We start from the raw sequence: 22,500 nt of genomic DNA on the forward strand, positions 1-22,500 counted from the left end.
ATATATATATATATATATATATGATACATATATATATATATATATATATATATATATATATATATATATATATATATATATATATATATATATATATATATATATATATATATATATATATATGTTTTGTAAATTATCTAGCTCATGTATGATGTGGATGTAGAGCACGTTGTCAGAGTTCTTCATACTTTATAGACCTGCATGCCCTTTAAAAATTGTATCACTGTTCTGATAAATTGTAATCTAAACTAATGTAATGAAAAAAATCAATTTCAATTTTTAAAAAAAAGTTTCTTCAAAAAATTGAGGAAGTGAAAAGAAATCTTAATATTTAAAAATGCAATGAATAGCTTTTACAAAAAAAATTATGAAACTTTTTTTATTGTTTGTCTTTTTTAATATTATGCAGAGAAAAGAAATCTAAATATATAAAAATGTTATGAATAGCTTTTATAAAAAAGTTTATAAAACAGTTTTTTTTATTGTTTGTCTTTTTTAATGTTATGCATTTTTTTACTACATCGAGTAGGTGTATCGATATTTTAATAATCACGTGATAAAACGTGTTGAGCTCACGTGATATTGTTACTCGCGCCAATTTTAAATTTAAAATAAAAAAATAGTTCGATAATCTTTAACAAATTTTATTCATACTTTACGCATATCGAAAACTTGATAATATTAAATGCTTCGCAAAATAATTATCATGTTTAACTTAGAATCAGCGAACGAAAAAAATACGGTATTCAAAGTTTAATTATAAAAATTTTGTTTAATAAATAAAATTGTAGAAATAAAATTGAAAATATAAAAATTTTAAACTCGTATTTTAAGCATTGAAAGCATACAAATTTTTTGTATTTAGTTAAAATTAAAATTTATACTTTTAATTTAAGTAATAAATTAAGTTTTAGACAGACAAACATATTCATTATGGCAAAAGTGTATATCAGGCACCCCTTTAAGTAAGTCCTTAAAAAACATCTCTAATGCGAAATAAATGTTATTGAAACCGTCTTTTACGGACTTGCCTGGAGTACCTGAAATACCCGTCCGCCTTCATTATTCTTAGAGGGTACTAGACGTGGTTCAGACGTCTAAAATACGTATTAATACTGTAACACGTTCATTAGACGTCTTAAACACGTATTTAGTTGACTAAGTTAGTTGTTAAACTTATTTATATTTAAGTTTATACATAATTTATTTTAAAATTATTTATTTATATTTAAATTTAGTTTAACATATTCATACATCATAGTTAATCTAATTCATTGTATTTGAATTCAAAGAAAAATAAATAAATTAATATGATCAAGGTCACACTGAATAACTTTTTTAAATCTGTTTTTTAAAAAATCTTATCTTTTTATCTTCTATTTCATAAATTAGTTAATTTTTATTCTTTATTTAATTTCATAAATTAATTTTTATTCTTTTTACTCAAATGTGTAGTGATACAAATTAATACAATGTAATAAAAACTAATAATACTTTTTATAAAAAATAGCATCGACGAATATCAAAGTAAGTGTATTAAAGGTATAAGTTACTAGTTTGTTATATTTATTTTTTCAAAATAAAATACGAATATATAAAGTAATAATTGTAATTTCAGAAATTTTAAAATACTTAGAAAATTTCTTTGTTGATGACAAGTTTTTACATTGTGTTAAATTAAACTTTACTAAACTTTTAAATTTATTTTAATTAGGTTCTAATTCATTAAAAGTTTAGTAAAACACTGTTAAATAGAGGCATTAAAAAAAACCATTCAATGTAATCTAAATTTTTACGCATTGCATCACTTAAGAACATAGTTTAATTTTGTAACAAAATTAATATTCCCTTAAAATAAAGAATTTTTTTTGTTAACCCAGTGGACACAAGACATGTTTAAGACATCTAAAACACGAATAAAATTTATTTACACATTTCTTAAAATATTATGTTATTTTTGTTGTTTATGCTTTTAAATTCCAAAAAATGCTCAATTTTTTTCTAAATGATTTTTCTAAATTTCAGTACAATGTTTAATAATATGACAAAAGAAATTCCAGAAGCTGTCAACTTTATTAATTATGAAAATCAAAAAAATAATTATAATGTTAACGTAGAAGTTGGCTCTTCATATTATCATGATAATGACCAAGTATTAAGTTATGGAAAAAGTTGTCACATTGATTTAGTTTTAGCAGCTGATAATGATGGAGATAAAAGTAAAAGTCAAAAAAGGCACAGTTTCTTTGAAGCTTTGCTAAGGAAAAGACTTAAATTATCTAAAAAGGCGATCTTGTCAAATGTAAGTTTTCCTTAATTATTTTATTCTTATCGTACATAAGTTTTTTGTTGTTGCTTTATGTAAGTTTTTAAACAATTTTTTAATGCTTTTTTTATTCAAGTTTTTTTAGAAACGTTTTTAGTAATCTTTTTTTATAAATTGAAACTGTTTGAGTATAGGTAACATAAATATGGTTCATATAATAATTGTTAAAATGGCTACTTTTTGAAAATTTTTATGGCTAGTTTAATTGAACAATCAAAACCATTTTATGTCACAGAATGGTTTTGGTTGTTCAGTGTAATTGCTTATTCTATTCTTAAAAAGTAACTATTAGATGAAATTAAAAACAAATTAAATTATGAATTATTTAAAGCTTCTAAAAAATATTAAAAATTAAATATCCCATATAATAGATATATTACTTGATTATACTCTCATGTGAGCCACTTTAAGATTTTTTTCAAATTTATTTTAAACAACTCACACAACTCTTTTATAACTAATAATCTTTTGCATATTGCCCAAATAACACACCGGCATTGTCTCGATATCTTTCTTACATCTTTTATGTCAGCATCAGATTGGCATTGTTTCACTTCATCAGGCTGATGAAATGAAAAGGTGTCATCTCAATAAATAAAATAAATTAATAAATGTTCCATTCCCAAATGACATTGCACAGATATTCAAAACCATGTAATAAAATTTATTTTTAATATTCTATTCTACTAATTAAAAAATTGATCTAAGTATTATAGTATTTTTTGTAACCATAAAAATCAGTTGTGGTTACGTATATAATACAATAATTTTTTATAAAAAAAAAGTTATAAAATTTTAAGTTTTATTCAGAACTATAATAGACATTAACTTTTAAAATACTATGTATATATGGAATTAGTTTATATATTTAAACTATTTAACAGTATAGCTTCATGAAAAAAATATAAAGTAAAGATCAACATTTACAATTTATTTATAAACTGGCTTTAAAATAATGAGGTAAATTTTGAACATTTAATATCTTTATTTTGTACAAAAAGTACAAAACAATTTAGGGAACCTATGAGAATCTACATTAAGTATTTGAACTAGTAAATGAATATGAATACAGCCTATTTTTTTTTTTTTTTTTAAACATCTTCGCTTCCAACAAGGCTGCAAGCAGCCACTAATTAAAGTTGGAAGTTACTGTAAGAGAAAAGATGAAGATTGTAGAGCAAGATAACGATTGACGGACGATTTAAAAGATTGCAAATTATATGAATCAGGAAAGCAAGATGAAGGAAGCGAATTCCAAAGAGCTGATGTTCGAGGAAAAAAACTAGACGAATAAGCGTTTTTGGAGCACTTAGGAACAGTCACAGAAAAAGGATGACACTTAATTGAATGACGAGTAACACGAGAATGAATTTTAGTGGATGGCACAAGAGACGTTAGCTCTTTCGAGACGTTAGCTCTTTTATTTAAGAGACGTTAGCTCTTTTATTTAAACTATATACATTACCCCTAATTTTCCATTATAAGTTTTTTTAACATTTAAAAAAAAATTTTATGTTTAATTTCTAAAGTTTTAACTTGTGTTATTTGCTTATTTACGAATTCATTTTTTTCACCTGAACAAAAGTATTTGTTATTTTGTTTTCAATTTTATTCAACACAAATTATACTGTTTGTCTGATAGTTTTTTTTTTGTTTTTTTTTTTGTTAATAATAATATGAAAATTGGTGACATTTACAGACTTAAACCACAAAATAAATTAATTCCTAATAATATATCATTCTTTTCATCAGAAAAAGAATGAAAAACTAGAAAAAGACATGTGTTTATGTATGTGTTTATATATTAAGTGATTTGAAATGGGCCACACAAGTAAAATATGCAGCTAGTAAAGAAAATAGTATGCTGTCACTACTAAATAATACATTCAAGTACAAGGATAAAGATCTAATAAAAACACTGTGTTGTACATATGTTAGACCATAAGTTAGAGTTTTTGATTCAAGCATGGAGTTAATATTATACAAAAAATATTATATAACTAGAAAAAGTTCAACAAAGAGCTAAAAAAAATGTTACTGGAACTAAGAGATCTTGAGTATGAAAAAAGATTGGAAATTTTGAGTTTGACTTCTTTGGAGACTAGGCGGGTAAGAGGCAACTTGATCTAGCAATTCAAAATATTTAAAGGTATTGAAATAATTGGTATTAAACAAAATCAAACAATAAACTCTATTTGCTCATAAGGTCCTGCATCTAACATTAGAGAAGAAAAACATCAAATGAACCCTGAATTGGTCACAAATTGTTTGAGAAGGCAATATTTTTTCTGCAACAAGGCTTTTGATGGATGGAATAGTCTACCAGCAGAAGTTGTTCAATCTATTACAGTTAAAAACTTCAAATCAAACTTGCAATCGGTCGACTTAAAAGCAATAACAAACAAGAGAAAAACCAAGAAAGCTTATTATTAATGTTACATTATTTAGTAACTGAATTAACTTGTTCATTAATTAATTTGTACCGGCTGTCATAGATATTGCCTGGCGCTTTATCTCCACAACATTAACTATTACTGAAAGTTTAAATAATAAGATTATTACTAGAAATTTATAAAGCGTTTAATTTTGTACTGGCCTTAAAAGTGAAAAAAATATGCAAAATATCATATTGCATAACTATGCATATATTCTAAGTGATAAATATAGTTTTTATATATAAAGTACATATACAGAGATGATTCTTCCTCGCAAAAGAAAAGATGTTTTTCAAGTTATAGTCAACTAGTCAGCATTTGACGCATTATAGTTAAAAGATTTTTAGTTTTGAGTATTTGTAGTTTTAAGGATTTTTAGTTTCAAGGATTTTTAGTTTTGAATACCTTTTTTTCAAAAAGCAGTCTTTAGAGTCCATGGTATTTACATTAACATAAAGGCTTATAAATAAGCCTTTATGTTTATGTGGATGCCATGGACTGCAGAGAGACTCAAAATTTTTCAGTAAAAGAAATTTCATGTATTTCTGCAATATTTTCTTCATTTGTTGTAGATTTGCATTCATTTCACCTCCGTGAAGAATAAACAAAAATAAAAATAATATCTCAATCAGAAAAAGTTGTAATTTTTTCTTATAAAATATGGACCCTACAAAAATACATCAAATTTAAACTTGCAGTCAATCAATTGCATACATCATGTTGATATAATTATTAGATTTTTGTTTACATTCTTAATTCGTTTCTCACAATTTTCATTTAAAGCTCATTTTAGAATTTGTTCTTTATGCAGATCTAAAAATGAATTTAGAAATTTTATATTAATTAGTGTAATGGTAATTTTGGGAAACTTTAATGTGTTTAAGTTTTTTACTATATGTTCTTGTTTTTCTTCTATTATTCATTTTGTTTATTACCATTTCAGTATTCAAATAAGTTGAAACTTTATTACAAATATTTATTTGCTAATAAAATCAATCTTTAAATATTGAATGCATTAAAACCTGAAGTTATACAGACATAAACGCTCACCTGCATTTTATGTCCTAATGATAGTTTTTAAGGAAAAAACAGGTAAAGAAATCACATTCAAATTTTTTTTCATTAGTTTAATAAGAGTGAGAGTGTGGCGTTAGTGGGGAGTACCTTTTTTTCATTACTACTTTGAAGGTCACAGCTTTAAGTGAAAAGGAAGGAAAATGAAAGAAAAAATCTTTTACCCCAGCCACTTTATTTTTTTCTTAATTTCTTGATTTGTATCAAACAAATTTTTTTCTTTTCCTCAGCTACCTTCATTTAATGTATGAAAAACTTAAAATTAAAACTTAATAAAGTTAAAATTTCCATTTTAATTTTAATAACAAAGAATTTAACAAATATAATAAAAATGTTTTATTTTTCATGATATATGAATCTTATTAAAATCTTATTAGAATCTTAATAAAATATTAATATTAAACAATAATTATAAGTTTCTATTTTTATTATATTTAGTTACTTATAATCACAAGTGTCATAAAATTCAAACTGAAAAAATAAATATAAATAGGTATAATTTTAGAGATACTTCACAGTTTCTGCTAATAACTCGAAAAACAACAGAAACATATATAACCACAATTTCAAAAATATATCACATTTTTTATTAGTTAATAACTGAAAAAGCAATAAAAATAAATAATTATAATTTCAAAGATACATCACATTTTACATTAGTTACTTACTGGAAAACAAAAACACATTTATAACTAAAATTTCAAAGATATATCACATTATTTTTTACTTCTAGTATCAACCCCTATTTGGTTGATACTAGAGGTTAAAAAAAAACTTTGCTGTTAGAGAATACTAAGCAAAGTTGATTATTCTATAAATTTTTGTATTTTGTTTAATTTCCCATAATTTTATCTATTCTTTTAATATATTTTGTTACTTTTATATATACATGTATCTGCATATATTTGTAAATATACACATGCCTGTTTATATATACAGTACTGTGAATAAATTTTAGACCACTTGTTTAATTAGACGTATTTACAATTTTTTTCCTATTTAATATTTTTAAAGCGTACTTAAGTTTATTAATATTTAAGAAAAGTTGAAAGAATATATTATTTTGAATAAATAAACAAAATTAATGAGAAAACATGAGGGATTTGTATGTTTATTTATTAAAACGATGTGTCATAACAACTAAATCCAAAACAGGATATTCAAAGAATGCTGTTACGAAAATCATTAAAAAGTTTAGAGAAACTGGCTCCCTTGAAGATAGAAAGAAAAGTGGTAGACTTCCTAAGCTAACAAAAGATGGCAATAAATATTTAAAAACACTATCTATAAGAAATACAAAAAAAGCATCAACCAAGCTGGCAAAGACATTAACACAGCAACTGGGGAAAATGTCAGCTCTTCTTTTATTCGACGGCACCTACTTAAATTGGGTGTGTTGCAAATCAAAAACCATTATTACCATGTGGCAATAAAGAAAAACAACTTAAATATGCAAAACAACACAATGATTGGGCCCAGGAAATTTTTAATCGGGCTCTGTACACTGATGAGTCTAAATTCGAAATTTTTGGAACAAAAGGGCGCCAATATGTTTGAAGAAGAATTGAAGAAGCCTATCAGCCCGAGTGTTTAAACCCTACTAATAAACACAGAGGAGGCTCTTTACAAGTTTGGGGCTGTTTATCTTTATCTGAAGTAGGTGATTTGATCAAAATAGGAGGGCGACTCACCAGGGAACGTTATGTAGATATCCTAAAGCACCATGTTGTATTATCCAGAATGAGACTAATAGGTCATAATTTTATTCTGCAATGACCCAAAACATTGTTCCCGAGTGACAAAAATTTATTTAAATGAAATGGCAGAAGAAGGAGTACTGAAATTGATGACCTTACCTCCCAAGAGTCCAGTTTTGAATATATTTAATCATACTTGGGATTACCTGGATAGAAAGAAGGTCGAACATGCTCCCCAAAATGCTGAAGATTGTTTTGAAGTACTTCAAAGAGAATGGCACAACATACCCCAGGATTTTATAACTAACTTTATGAATCTATTCACTGGCGAATATTGGATGGGATTGAGGCAAAAGGAGGACAAATATTAGGAGTTTTTTATGAAGTTTGTCATTAAAAATTTTGTAATTGTTCCATTGTTCCATGTTTTGTGTGAAATACATGTGTTTTAATAAGTTTATAATTTAGAAATACAAACTCAAATATTAGAGAAGAATTCTCTCTTGGCTCTAGTGTCAGTTACTCTGCAGGCATTAAAACCCACAACCTTTGCCTTTCTCAATCCCTAACTTAAATAGTCAACTTTCCAACTCACTTTCCAGACAACCGGAATCATTTACCTTCCTACTCCACTTATGTTTTGTTTCTGATCATAGTCAGTGCTCAGTTTCTCCACATTTACCCTTAGGGGCCTCTGATCACAGTTTGATCTCTCTAAAACTATTATCTCATTCTTCTTCATCATCTGAATCCCCCTATCATTGTACCTCTTACAACTATCTTTAAACTGACTAGAACTCTTTACGTGATTTTCTTTGAGATGGCCTTTGGGTAGAAATCTTTTGTCTTCCTGTTGACAAATGTGCTTCCTACATAACTTTGTGGATTCAAGCTGGCATGGAATCATTTAGTTCCCTCTCGACATTTCCAGGTCAAGCCTTACTCTTCTCCATGGTTTTCCTCACATTGTGCTGCTGCAATTTCCAATCGAAACCATTACTTTTATATATCTATCAGCAAAACAATTCTCCAGAAAACAGATGTCTGTTTATTACTGCTAGGAACCATAGTAAAAAGGTTTTGTCTAAAGCCAAAGCCCGCTATTTTCAGGTCATGAAATCTCGTATTTCATCACAAAAATTAGACTCTCGTGACTTCCCGAGAATCATTAACAGTATCAGTAGTAAGGGCAAATCTGTTATTCCACCCTCTTGTATTGTTCAGACTTTGTCATCTCACCTAAAGACAAAGCTGAATTGTTTACTAAGAACTTTTCATTGATATCATCTCTTGATTTCACTAGTTGCATTCTAGCCTTTGCTTCTGTATCTAAAGTGATTTCCTGCCTAGACTCTTTTACAGCTTGTGGCCCAGACAACTTATCTGTTATAGCTTTGCAGAAGTGTTCTTCTGGGCGGTTGTCTATACATTCAAAACTATTTAACAAGTGCTAATCAGAGTCTTGTATTCCAGCCTGTGGTCAGGAAAATTAGTTCAAAATTGCTAACTTAAATAATGTGTTTTAGGGACAGCTCAATTAACTTTACTTTTTAACAAGTCCCTATTATTTTAAAAAAAAGAAGTTTTTTCAAAAGTATGTCATGTTGGGTCTTAAAATTAGCAAAATTATATAAAAATTTCAAAAAAAATGATAATTTTATACTACAATCATTATTTTAGATTTAATTGCACAAAAACTATGGTTTTTAACTAGAAATAAAAAAAGTACATTTTTACAAGTTTTTAATAAAAATAAAAAATTTTTAATTTATTTTTTATAAAACAATTATTATTTATGAAATTTATATATTATTTTGCTTCCATTGAGTACCAGGTTGACCTACTTTTAAGGAACTTTTTATTTTATTTTAGTACCCCATTGAAAAGTAAACTTAATTGAGCTGTTACTAAATATTGGAATAATGCTTTAAAACTTTAATGATTTACTTTTTTTCATCAATTAACAACATTTAAACATCGAGCCACTTAATTATTGAAAAATATTTTTTTTGAACTGGTCTAGTGGAGATGTTAAGGCCGTTTCTCTTGTCATTTCTTAAGGGTTTGATAAAGTTTGGCATGCTGGTCTTCTCCATAAGCTTTCTACTTATGGTGTATCTGGTAACATCTTTAAGATTACTGAATCCTTCCTTTCCAATCATAGTATAAAAGTTGTCCTCAATGGCCAGCATTCTTCTTCTTGTTCTGTAACTTCAGGGATTCCTCAAGGTTCTATCCTAGGCCCTATACTCTTTTTAATTTACATTAACGATCTTCCAGACATTCTCACATCTAAGGTGGCATTGTTCGCTGATGATACTACCTCTTTTCTACAAATACTATAATGGGCACTGCTGTAAAGAGCTAGCGTCTCTTGTGCCATCTACTAAAATTCATTCTCGTGTTACCCGTCATTCAATTAAGTCTTATCCTTTTATTGTGACTGTTCCTAAGTTCTCTAAAAACTCTTATTTGTCTAGTTTTTTCCCTCAAACATCAGTTCTTTGGAATTCGCTTCCTTCATCATGCTTTCCTGATTCATATAATTTGGAATTCTTTAAGTCGTCTGTCAATCGATATTTTGCTCTACAATCTTCATCTTTTCTCTTCCAGTAACTTCCAACTCTAATTAGTGGTTGCTTGCAAATTTGTGGAAAAAGGTATACCAAGCAAAAAAAAACACTAATTGAATTTTAGAAATTTGAAAAAAGATTTATTTCTTTAAAATATATATATATATATATATATATATATATATATATATATATATATATATATATATATATATATATATATATATATATATAAATGATAATAAAGCACTAGAGGCCTTTCACTATTTTCATCAGTAGTGCTATGTTTAATGCTTTTGTCAAGATTTTTTTAACTGTACAAAGTTAGATAATAGAAATATTTAATTGCTATATTGTAACTATGTTGAAGCTATATTGTAACTATGTGTTTTTTTTTTTTTTTTTTTGCTTGGCATACCTTTTTCATTATATTGTTTATTATCAAATTGGTAGTTATATATATATATATATATATATATATATATATATATATATATATATATATATATATATATATATATATATATATATACATATACATATATATATATATATATATATATATATATATATATATATATATATATATGTATATATATATATATACATATATATATATATGTATATATATATATATATATATATACATATATATATATATATATACACACACACTCACATATAAAAATTATTTTATATATAAAAATTATGTATATATATATATGTATATATAAAAGTTGAAGGTTGTGTGAGTCAGGAAAACATGAAGATGGGAGAGGTTCTTAAAGGTTGAAGTGCCAGGAAAAAAGCTAGACAAAAGTTTTTGGAGCATGCAGGGATAAATACAGTAAAAGAATGAGATTTTGATGAATGAGTCAAGGGAGAATGAGTTTTGCTCGATGGAACTAGAGATGAAAGCTCCTTCGAGCAGCACCATGATAGTATTTGTAGAAAAGAGAAAGAGATGCAACTTTATAATGATAGGAAAGTGGCTCAAGCAAGCAGATAGACTGGGCCCAACTATGTGTACAATGCATTTTTGGACCTTATATAGAAAAGAAAGATTATCATTAGAAGAACCAGCCCTAATATGACAACAGTATACTATACAAGGACGAATAATAGATTTGTATAGGTGGAGAACGGAATCAAGAGAGAGAAAATGGCGAGCACAATAAAGAGAAGCAACCTTAACAGATGCTAATTTAGCAATCAATTGTATATATGGTTTTCATGAAAGGTCAGTAGTAAATGATAATCCAAGAAGATGTAAAGAAGAGGACTCAGTGAGAGGGTTGCTGTTCATCAATATAAGAATGTCGACAGTACTGCAATAGTTGTTTGCAGTAAATAACTGAGTTTTGTTAGAGTTTAATTTTACAAGCCACTGTGAGCCCCAATCAGTTATAGAAGTGAGATCAGATTCAAGATTGGCTGCCTGTTTTAAGCGATCAAAAAATGAAGACTTTTTGGCAAAACAGGAGTATAAAGTTGAGTCTTCAGCAATAAGAGCTACTTTAGATGTACAGTTGTTGGGAAGATCATTAATGTATGTAAGAAACAAAATAGGACCAAGGATAGAACCTTGAGGTATCCCAGAAGTTATTGGAAATAAAGAAGAGTGTTTGCCTTTGAGGATAACTTTAATAAAGGGCTTAGAAAGAAACAATTTGATAATCTCAAAAACTTTTCCAGATACACAAAACAAGCTTATGGAGAAGACCAACATGCCAAACTTTGTAGAAAGCCTTAGATATGTCAAGAGCAATAGCCCAAGTGTCTCCACTTTTATCTAATGCACAATAAAATCTTTATTTGGATTTGATTGGATAATGATTGGAGGGGTTAGAATGTTTACCAGAGTTTTTGAAAATTGGAATAAAAGATGCCATTTTCCAGCAGGCAGGAAAACAAGACTCAGTCAAGCACTTATGAAAATGTTGTCTGGACCACAAGCCGTAGAAGAGTTTAATCAAGATATGACTTTAGCAATGGAAATTGGAGTGATTTGAATGTCTAACAATGGGTCGACCTGTTTAATTGAAATAGAAGTAAGAGAATTGCCATAAGATTCAAGAGTCAAATTAGAAAAAAAGTTCTTTGCAAATAGTTTAGCTTTATCCTTGGGAGAGGTAATAAGATCAGCCTCATGAATGAGAGATGAAATGTTCAACCTTCCTTTGTTAACAATGCTGTTTTCCAAAAATCTCTAGAGTCTTCTGAGATATATTCTGAGATTCTGAGATCTTCTAGAACTTCTGAGATAAGATTTAGTAAACTGAGAATAATGGAGCTTAGCATCTGACAGTACCTTTTTACATTGATTTCTTGCAATAATAAATAGCTGTTTGTTCTTAAGAGAGTTGTTCTTTTGAAAAAGATGAAAAAAAAAATATGATTCGATACAGCAGCTGCAAAAGAGGGTGAAAACCATGGAGTAGAATAAGGCTTGGAACTGACAAGAAGGAATAAAAGCATCCATTCCTGCTTTAATAGAGGGGGTTATGTTGGAGACGCATTTTTTAGCTGAGAGGGAAAAGTCATCAGCCCAAGCACCGTCATGAAGAAAATCAAGAAAAGCTTCTCAATCAGCTATAAGGTAGTAGTAAGTAGTGGTGATTCCAAAAATGAATTTGAGATTAAAGATTTAAAGAGATCATTGCATGGTCAGAACCACCTAATGGAGAAAAAGGAGAAACTGAACACAAGCTAGGATCAGAGACCAGACATAAATCAAGGGGTGAAGGCAAATGATTAGGGTTGCCAGGAAAACAAGTCATAAAGTTAACCATCTGAGTAAGAGATTGAGAAATACAGAAGTTATAGGCTTTAGTGCCAGCAGGGTCAGTGGCGTTAAAGCCAAACCATTCAGTGGGATGAGCAATAAAGTCACCAGTAATAACAATATTGGCGGAGGGGTAAAGAGAGAGAGAGAGAGAGCATAACCAATTTGATCAGAAATTATGTCTAAAAGAGTGCAGTCTTGGGAAAAAGGAGAAAGATAAACAACAAAGAGAAAGGTGATAGAGTGAAGAGGTGCTAAGCGGAAGCACATAAATGAATGTTCAGAGGATTTCTAACCTGATTTCATGACAAATAGGTGAATTGATGTGTATGTATACCCCTAAGGCAAGCATGTGACTTTTGAGAATTTGGATTAGTCTCACTAAGCAAGTCTGGTGAATTTTGTGAGAGGTAAGATTCAACTGATGGTAGATTGCTTTGTAGACCATGAACATTAGTAAAAGATATATTAAAACAGTAAGGTGATGGTGATGGTTTTTTATGTTTAATATTTTGATTTCCTTTTGACATATTTAATTTGAAGAGAACTTGACTCATTCATAGATAAAGCACGGCCTGCCAAGCAATGAGAACTGAGTTTTAGAGCTGTGTATTCATTTGGATATAACAGAAAGAGTTGCATAGTCACAATCAAGGAGGCACTGGCAAAAACATATGAGAAGAGTCAAGAAGATCCAGCATTTATCATCCTAGGCAGGAAACAATGTAATACAGGTTTACATTTATGCCTGCCTAATAGATAAAGAAGGGTCAACAGAATTATTCTGCTTACTCCTAAAGTCTTTGCCTAGGAGGCCTCCTACAAGACAGTTGCTGAATGCAGTTAACATCTGCCCAAGATGAGTGTTTTTATTGAGACACCATCTCTAGTCTTTAACAAGCAAGAGCCCCAAGGCAGGGGATTTTCAGGTTGGAGTTTGTTTCTCCTAGCTTTTGAAAAAGCACACTCTACAAGGCAGCAGGGTATAGGGCAGGTGGTACTGGTTACATAATACCAGTAACAGGGTGATCATGATGGTCCTGAACCTGACTTGACCTGGAGTAGTTAAAAGTAGCTACTTCCTGCAAACAGCACCTTAAACTATCGGGCATGATATTTTGGAAATATAATGAAATAATAATGGAATAATTAAATTCATTGATAAATTTTAAGTTTGATGCAATAATCTTTTAACATTCAAAAGTTATACATACTTATGGCCATATAAAAATTTGTAGTTTAAAATTTATGAATTAATATAGCTTCGGTTAAAAATAGTAAAAAAAATATTTTTTTAACTTGTTGCTCTCATATTTGGGGTAGTTATGGCCAAAGTTTTAGGGCTTTTTTGTTGCCAGACTCCAATCATTGCAATTTTTGCAAAGCATCCTTATTTGACATAAGTACAAAAGTATAAATGTTTGGAGTTAGTTTCATGTCTGAAATTTAGTTATGTTAGCTATTTTTTGCATACTCTGGGTACAGTAATAAATAACTACAAATACAGGTTAAAATTAGTGGTAAAAATGTGACAAAACAAAAAAATAGTTTAAATATATAGTTAAATATTTATTTTTGTTTTTATAAATTGTTTTGCATGTTTTGCGTTTGTGTTATATTAACAAGAAGATGGGTTATTAAATAAATAGTTTTTATTTTTAATAAATATTTATTTTACATATTTAGGATAAAAAAACAAAATTTTGGATTGTTTATGCTCCATTTGATGTTTTATGTGATGCTGCTGAGGATTTAAAGTTACATCTTCCGACTGTTCAAAATGATATTAAAGTTAATTTATGGTAATAATATTAATTTATGGATTTTTATTGTGATATTACTATTCTGATGATTATCATCATAGATTTGTAAACTCCTTCTACCCTTAACTAAATACCTTTATTCTTGCCCTAATTACCCTTACTCTAATTAAATTGTGGGGATAAATATTTATATAACTAGTTATGATCTTTTCAGATTTCTTTTTAAATAATCTCCTCTACACAAGTACTGGAAAGATTGCATTATTGAGATCTATAAAATAAAAAATTGTTACTAAGTTTTTTAGCAAAATATATTACATTTTAACCTATTATATTCCTATAAAAGTAGCATTTATCGTTTCATCTCTAGTTTACCTTTCCCCATCATACATACCTTTGAATTTCCACCACTATGATTAACTCTTTCTTTTATGCAACTAAATTGGAAATCTTCTCTTTTGTTTACCAAACCTTTTTCACCATCATATTTTATCAATTATTTCAAAAATTTATACATTTAAATGGACTTGTTAAATTTCAAAACAAATCTACAAGACTATACCCATGGTCCAATAAGTTATTTTATATGACACCAATTAGGTGGTTTGGTATGAATGACCCAACAAAAGTAAGGACCACCTTATTTTTCACTTTATCTAGGTTTAAGTTAAACTTAACAAATGCATATCATAATGATCATGAAATTTTAAGAATGATCATAACTTAATTACTTTGAGTGGCGCTAAAATCAGCAAATTCCACAACTTAAGGTGGCATATCCTGGATGTTTTCATATGAAATGGCTCATACAATTGTTCAACCAAATATTTCAGATAAGAGAAAAGTAAAAGGAATTTAAGATTAAAAGTTAAATTAAGTAAAAGGGAATTAAGTAAAAAAATGCTCTAAACATGTTTAGTTTATTAGAGGATAGCCTAAACAGAAAATGAAGTACCACATACAAAAATGTGAATAAGGCTATAAATAAAAAAAAATATGGTAAAATGATGTGAAAAAAGCTATAAATACAAAAAAATTGGAAAATAATGTGAATAATAGATTCAAAATATTTGGATGTTATTTTTAGATAATAGATAACAATATGTGAATAATAGATACTACAGCTACAAAAAATAGGATGTGTTATAATTTTTTTTTTAAATATTTATAATAATAACTTTATTTGTTAACAGTCTGATTCTATTTTTGTCAAAATTTTTTACATGAGTACTTGTATTTATGTTTTATACTAATACTAATGCAGTAGTGGTGTAGTGTTAAAGCAGTCACTTCATATGGGAGAAGTTCCGAGAATCCCCACTAGGTCCCTAGTAAGTACAGCACTCAACTTGTTTTTCTGTACAGCAGTCTTGTTTGTCAAGGTTCATATTTCAAAGAGTTGAGAGAGGGTTGTAACCACAATAAAGTAGTCTCTCCTATATTGTAGTGGCCCTCCTGGCCTTGGTAGGTGAATAACATTAAAAATATATGTATATTATTCACAGTGCTGAAAAATATTCTTACCACAATCTTTTTCTAAAATATTTAACTGAAAAAAAAAAGTTAAAAAAAACACATAGCCACATGAAAATAAAAATAAAAAGTATGCAAACAATTTTAATTTTATTTACTATTGTAATTTAAATTTACATGCAAAAAATAATTTGAAAACAAATAAATTTCTGCTAGTCCTTAGTTATAAAAAAGCTCAAAAAGGCTAGGATTTTTGTTTTATATTTTTAAATTTTATTTTCATTAATTTTATTTTATCAAAATAAAAAGTACTTTACTTCTTCAAAAATATTTGTAAATTTCTCGTTTAATACTTTTTTTTAGGTATAGCAAAACTTTAAAGAAACTTTGGGCATATTGGAATAGATATGATCCTTTTATAATAAAAAACTCACACTTCAATAAAACCAAAACTTACTTTGCTGATATATTTGACAAGTCACGGTTAAATGAATTTTACAATGGTAATCACAAGGATAAATTATTTACTCAAACTGATCGCTCAAGAATTGTTTTTCATATACTTGAAACAACATCATGGTGTTCTAATTATCAAATTAAACATGGTCTAAGCTATCTTATGCATGAAAATGTTTTTACTGATTGTTATCCTGTTCATGATGGTCCTATTTCAAAAGGCGACATAAGGCAAGTTTTAAGTACAAGAAAAAAACTCTATATAGAATGGGGTTCTTTTAAGCAGATTTTTAAATACCAACCTGTTGATGCAATCAAAGACTACTTTGGTGTTAAAGTTGCTTTTTATTTTGATTGGTTAGGTTTTTATACACTTTTTTTAATTCCTGTTTCTTTTTTGGGAATATTATGCTGTTTATACGGAGGACTTTCTATAATGTGGTTTGAGCCAACTAAAGATATTTGTTCTTTGAAAAACAGTTCTCAATTTTACATGTGTCCATTATGTGATAAAGACTGTAATTATTTTTATTTAAATGAAACTTGTCTGTATGCTCAATTAACTCATGTTTTTGATAATGATGCTACTCCAATGTTGTCTTTATTTATGTCTCTATGGTCAGTGCTTTATCTGGAGTACTGGAAAAGGCGCCAGCACATTCTATCATACAAATGGCACTCAATGAATTTTTATGAGGAGGAAACTCTGAGACCTGAGTATTGTGAAGCAGCTGTCCGTAAGCATGTTAACCCAGTTACTAAAGCAATCGAACCATTTATTTCCAAAAAAGAGTATTTATTCAAAGTGTGTGGTGAATTATCAGTTGTTTTGTTGTTTATGTGTTTAGTTATTGCTGCAACGGTTGGAGTTATTGTTTATCGTGGAGCTGTTTTTATTCTTTTAGCTCACTCAAACTCTAAATTGTTAGTAGCATGTTCAGCTAGTGTTATCAGTTTGATAATTATTAACATACTACGAAATTTATACAAATGGATTGCAAAAAAGTTAACAGATTGGGAAAATCCTAGAACAAAAAGTGACTTTGAGAAGTCGTTTACAGTGAAAATGTTTTGGTTTCAGTTTTGCAATACATATTCTTCTGTATTTTATGTTGGTTTTTTCAAAAATTCATATTTTGTTGGATGGCCTGGAGACCGAAAATATTTTATGAATGAAAATATCAGATTAGAGGGGTGCTCAGAACAAGGTTGCTTTTTAGAATTATCCATCCAGTTAGTTGTCCTAATGGGTGGTCAGCAGTTAGTAAGAAACATACCTGAGTTTGTAATGCCGTAAGTTGCAAATTTTTCAACCATTTTTAAATTTATTTTTTAACTATTTAATTCTTTTTATTTGTACTTTATACTTTTTTTTATTAACAGTATAAGTTTTGGTATGTTATTACTATATAGATGGGGTAGGAATATAGACATATCCATCCCATTAATATATATTTGCTCATTATCTTAGGTTTTATTACAGTTTTATGTAGAGATGTCACAAATAGTGATTTTGTCTAATACCAATTATTTGACTAGGCGCTCGGCCAAAAAATATGCATACATATGAAGATGTGGAAAAGAAAAGTCCAATTGCAAATGAAATTAGTTTTTATATGAAACTGTTTGCATAAATCGGACAACAAACCCTAAAAAGTTGTGGTCAGCAAGCACAAAAGATTATCCTAACAGAACTTGCTTAAGTTTTATTATTTACTGGTAGTGTACATAGTAAGTGCTAGTGCACATAGTGAGTTTTTGAAAGTATGTTAAATCTATTAGGAATTCACAATCATTTGCTGTTATCAAACAATAAAAATGTTTTTATCATAACCTACTACCTTAGATTTTAAGTATAAATATGCAGACTATTTTTTACAATAAAAAATTAAACTAAATAGAGTTATACATAATCAGTTTTCATGTTTTTTTTTCTGTTGCAATTTGGCAGCGGAAAAAAAGTCTTAGCTAGTAGGTTATAATAAAAACATTTTTATCAGTTGATAACAGCAAATGATTGCGAGTTTCTAATAAATGTAACATAATTTTCAAAAACTTACTATGTGTACAACCACTTACTGTGTACACAACAAGTAAATAATAATCAAACTTAAGCAAGTTCTGTTAGGATAATTTTCTATTACTGCCACATAGTTTGCAATATTCGTCCAAATACCAAATAGTAAAAAAAGTAGCCAAGTAAGCAGAATACCGAATAATCATTGAATATATGTGACATCTCTATTTTTTATTAAACAATAGCCTAAAAAAGCCATACAATAAAATAAAATAGCCATAAAAGAAGTTTTTGATTTTCACTAAATCGCTACTGTTATTTTTATTTTTCATTTGAATGAAAAGTTTGTTTTCAGTGAACTTTATTTTACTAATCTTATTTTACTTTATTTTTTTGATAACTTTTATTGTATTTTTATTTTTATTTTATTTATATTGTAGTATTTTATTTTATTTTATTTTCTATTGAATTTTTTTGATTTTTACTTTACTAAAATGCAATTACTAAGTAAACTTGTTTAATAATCAAGCAATGATTAACATAATATAGGTTTAAAACTTATTTAATGTTAATTACTGTTTGATTACAATTATATTTATTTTTTATTTTATAAATATAAAAGTACATTATATAAATAAGTTGTTTATCATAAAGTTTAACATGAAAAAATGCTTTAAGTTTGAAATTATATAAGAATTATTTTATAACGCTTGTAAAATTACTTTGTTTAACTTTTTTTAATTATCAGCTCTTAAAAAAGTTATTTAAACAGTTTAAAATGAAAAACAATGTAAACAAGGAATACGCTTTCAGCAAAGATTTAGATAAATGAACTGTAGTTTTAATGAACTTTTAGTTGTTTATTTTTTTACAGCTACTTGAAAAAGAAGTATAATAGTTGGAAGCATTTGACCCATGGTAGAGATGTACCTATATTTGAGGAAGATTATCAACTTTATCGGATTGAAAAGCATATAGAACTTTTTCTATATGAAGAGTATGAAGAAGTAGGTGAGTTATTTTATTCATTTAAATTGTTTTATAGACTTTCAGTCAGATCAAGTAAATATTATGTAAATATTACAATATTTAAAAGCCCAGTCTAAATTATTCTGATATTGGCAGTATTTATAACTTTCTAGAAAACTTTATAGTACTATAGCATTTGGTCAAAAAATAGTGAAACATGGAAAATTAGTAATATAGAGACATATTACATATTGTAGGGTAATTTTATCAGCTTTTTAATCATGTATCTTCATCTATGGTATCCTTTTTTTGAGATTAGAAAAAAAATGGTTCATCAAAAAATCAAAAAGATCAAAAAGTTTTTTTTAAAATATACTTTAAAATTTAAATAATGGCATTGTTCTGACCTAATATTAAGTTATTATTATATTATTATATAATAAGACATATAAACAGGCCTAAGAATTTTAAAACTATTTCATAACAATGCTTATATAACATTTATATATCATCTAACATTATTATGTTGATGCAGTTAAAATTTGATGTAAACTTAACATGTTTTGCATAATTTGTTTTAATCATGTTATCACTGTATTCGTTTCATATTAGTTTAAATATATAACCCTTAGTTAGTTGCTAAATATGTAGTTAATAATACCGAGAGAAAAAACAATAAGTTTAAATTAGAAATATCTTGTTTCAAGAATTATCTTTAAATAAAATCAAGCATGAATAATGCGAGCCAACTTTTTTTTACATGCCTTGTTTTGTGGTGCCAAACCTTGATTATAAAACCTTATAAAATGAAATATTCTCATATAAACAAAGTGTCTGATTAAACTTTCTTGTAAATGAAAAGTATGATTGATATGTTCATCATAAAGAAATGTAAAATTGCAATTATTTTTTATTACTTTAATAATTTGTTGTATAATATTTTTTTTAGTTAATAAAAGTTTCATTTGCATTATAAAAACAGTTTCCATTTTGTGAAGTAGATTTTGTAAAAAAGAATCAGTATTAAATAAATCACTTTCACAGGGTATCACACTTGAAAGAACTTGTACTAATTTTTTGACAGACTTGAACTTTTTTTATCAAATCATCTGCAATTGATTTCAAAACCTGTTTAATTGACTGTCAAACTGAATCAGTTGAAAAATTTTGTAATGCATAAGGTTGTAGTTTCTTTTTAAATATTGCAGTTGGTTGTTTGAAAATCAATTGTTCATTTGCAGAGAAATCTGATTCAGGGAGAATTACTGTTAGACTTAGATTGTTCTATTGAAAGGAGTACTAAGGCATTTTTATATGCTGATCTAAATTGCGTTGCTGTTGGTCATTCATTTCAGCCTTCAATTGCTTCGTATTAATGTAAATAATTTTTCTAAACAGTCCTGATTAAACTGAGCTGTGCAAATATTGAAAAAATCCTCATGAAGCAACTCATTTGCAAGACAAAGAATATTAGAAATAGTGACATCTAAACCCCAATAACTGGATATACTTTTTTGGCTGCGAGCACCAAATAAATATCAATCCTTAATCCAAACTCTAAAATCTTCAAGGTTTTGTATAAAACACTATTTAGAGTTAAAGCAGAGCGTGTTGGTTTATCTGCTTCTAGTTTACTAGAATTCAAGATGTCAAATAAAGTATCTATTTTTCAATAAAAAAGGCTGTTGACAAAACATTTTCAGGCAATAGTTTCACAGAAGCATATTAAGTCAAAACAGTAGCAACTTGACTACTAAAAATTTGTGTTGCCAATTTTATTCACATGGCTAATAGTGATCCTTGATCATGAAGTTAGACAAATTATAAAGTTCTTCCACATGCTTCCATGATATTATTTTACCATCAGATAAAATGTTATGTTTTATTAAAATGTTTCTAACATTTTTTATAAGATGTGGCGGATCAAATATTATATAAACTTTTGCTCCTGTAGTTGGATGTCAAATTTGATTTAATAATGAAAATCCTAAAAATTTGAGAGCTCTAATATTACTTGAGCTTTGATCACAAACAAGACATCTTACAGCTAAACCTTTTTTATGTAGATGAATCATAGTATTATTTACTATCTTAGCTAAATTGGTTGAACACATAGTAGTATTACTGTAAAAGTATGCAATTGGTTCTTTCCATTTTGTTTTTAACCTGTGGACCACCAATAGAAGTACTTGGTTTACTGGTTTGCCATTAGATTGAATTCCAATGATCTTGTCATTTTTTTTGTCATAATCAAGATGTTGCTTTAAAGAAATTTCATCAAAAACAAAACTACAGTTTTGTTCCAATTTTTTCATGGTATCTACTTGCATTTTTAGTAAAGCCATAACCTTATTGGAAAAACCAGATTCTAGGGTTCCAAAAGACTTTTCAAGAAACATTAAAATAGTGCTTTTAGCAGGTAATGAAAAAACTCTTCTAAACATTTTGAATGCTTGTTAACTGCAATACATGATTCTCAAAGCCAAAATTTTATCTTTAACAGTCCAACATTTTCCTAGTTTAACACGATTATTCATATGTAATTGACTTTCAAAAACTTGAAGTTGGGTGTTTGTTAAATATTTTTTAGATAAATTAATAATATGATCTATTGAACCATTTTTTTAACATCTCATGCTTTATCTTATCAGATTTTTGAGTTGTTTTTTTTTTTAAGTTGAGAAATCTTAATTTGAGATGATAAATATTTAGTTTTAAAAGTAGTTTTGACAGTTTCATTATTTGTACTACTATTTTCAACATTATTTATTTCATTTAATTCGACTTTATCATTGTTTTTGTTTTTTTTTTTGTATTTTATCTTGTAAACGAAGTCTATTTTTAGGCTGTTTTCTCTTTAATTTTAATGTAGAAGGTTGTTTTGGAAAGTTAAAAATTGTTGGTACAGCAGTTACAAGTGCTCTTTTACTGC

At 27.6% G+C, this 22,500-nt stretch overlaps 1 protein-coding gene across 1 annotated transcript in view; it reads left to right on the forward strand.

The window, feature by feature from the left end:
- The first annotated feature begins 2,029 nt into the window (after window positions 1-2,029).
- The window catches only part of LOC100198882 (anoctamin-7), a 40,980-nt gene continuing 20,509 nt past the window's right edge, over window positions 2,030-22,500 (forward strand). The window contains exons 1-4 of the mRNA XM_065816856.1: window positions 2,030-2,302; window positions 14,577-14,692; window positions 16,490-17,875; window positions 19,474-19,610. Of these exons, the coding sequence (XP_065672928.1) occupies window positions 2,030-2,302; window positions 14,577-14,692; window positions 16,490-17,875; window positions 19,474-19,610 (1,912 nt within the window). The remainder of the gene's footprint in view (window positions 2,303-14,576; window positions 14,693-16,489; window positions 17,876-19,473; window positions 19,611-22,500) is intronic.

The sequence above is a fragment of the Hydra vulgaris genome, chromosome 13 (genome assembly GCF_038396675.1).
Source record: "Hydra vulgaris chromosome 13, alternate assembly HydraT2T_AEP".
Lineage (NCBI taxonomy): Eukaryota > Metazoa > Cnidaria > Hydrozoa > Anthoathecata > Hydridae > Hydra > Hydra vulgaris.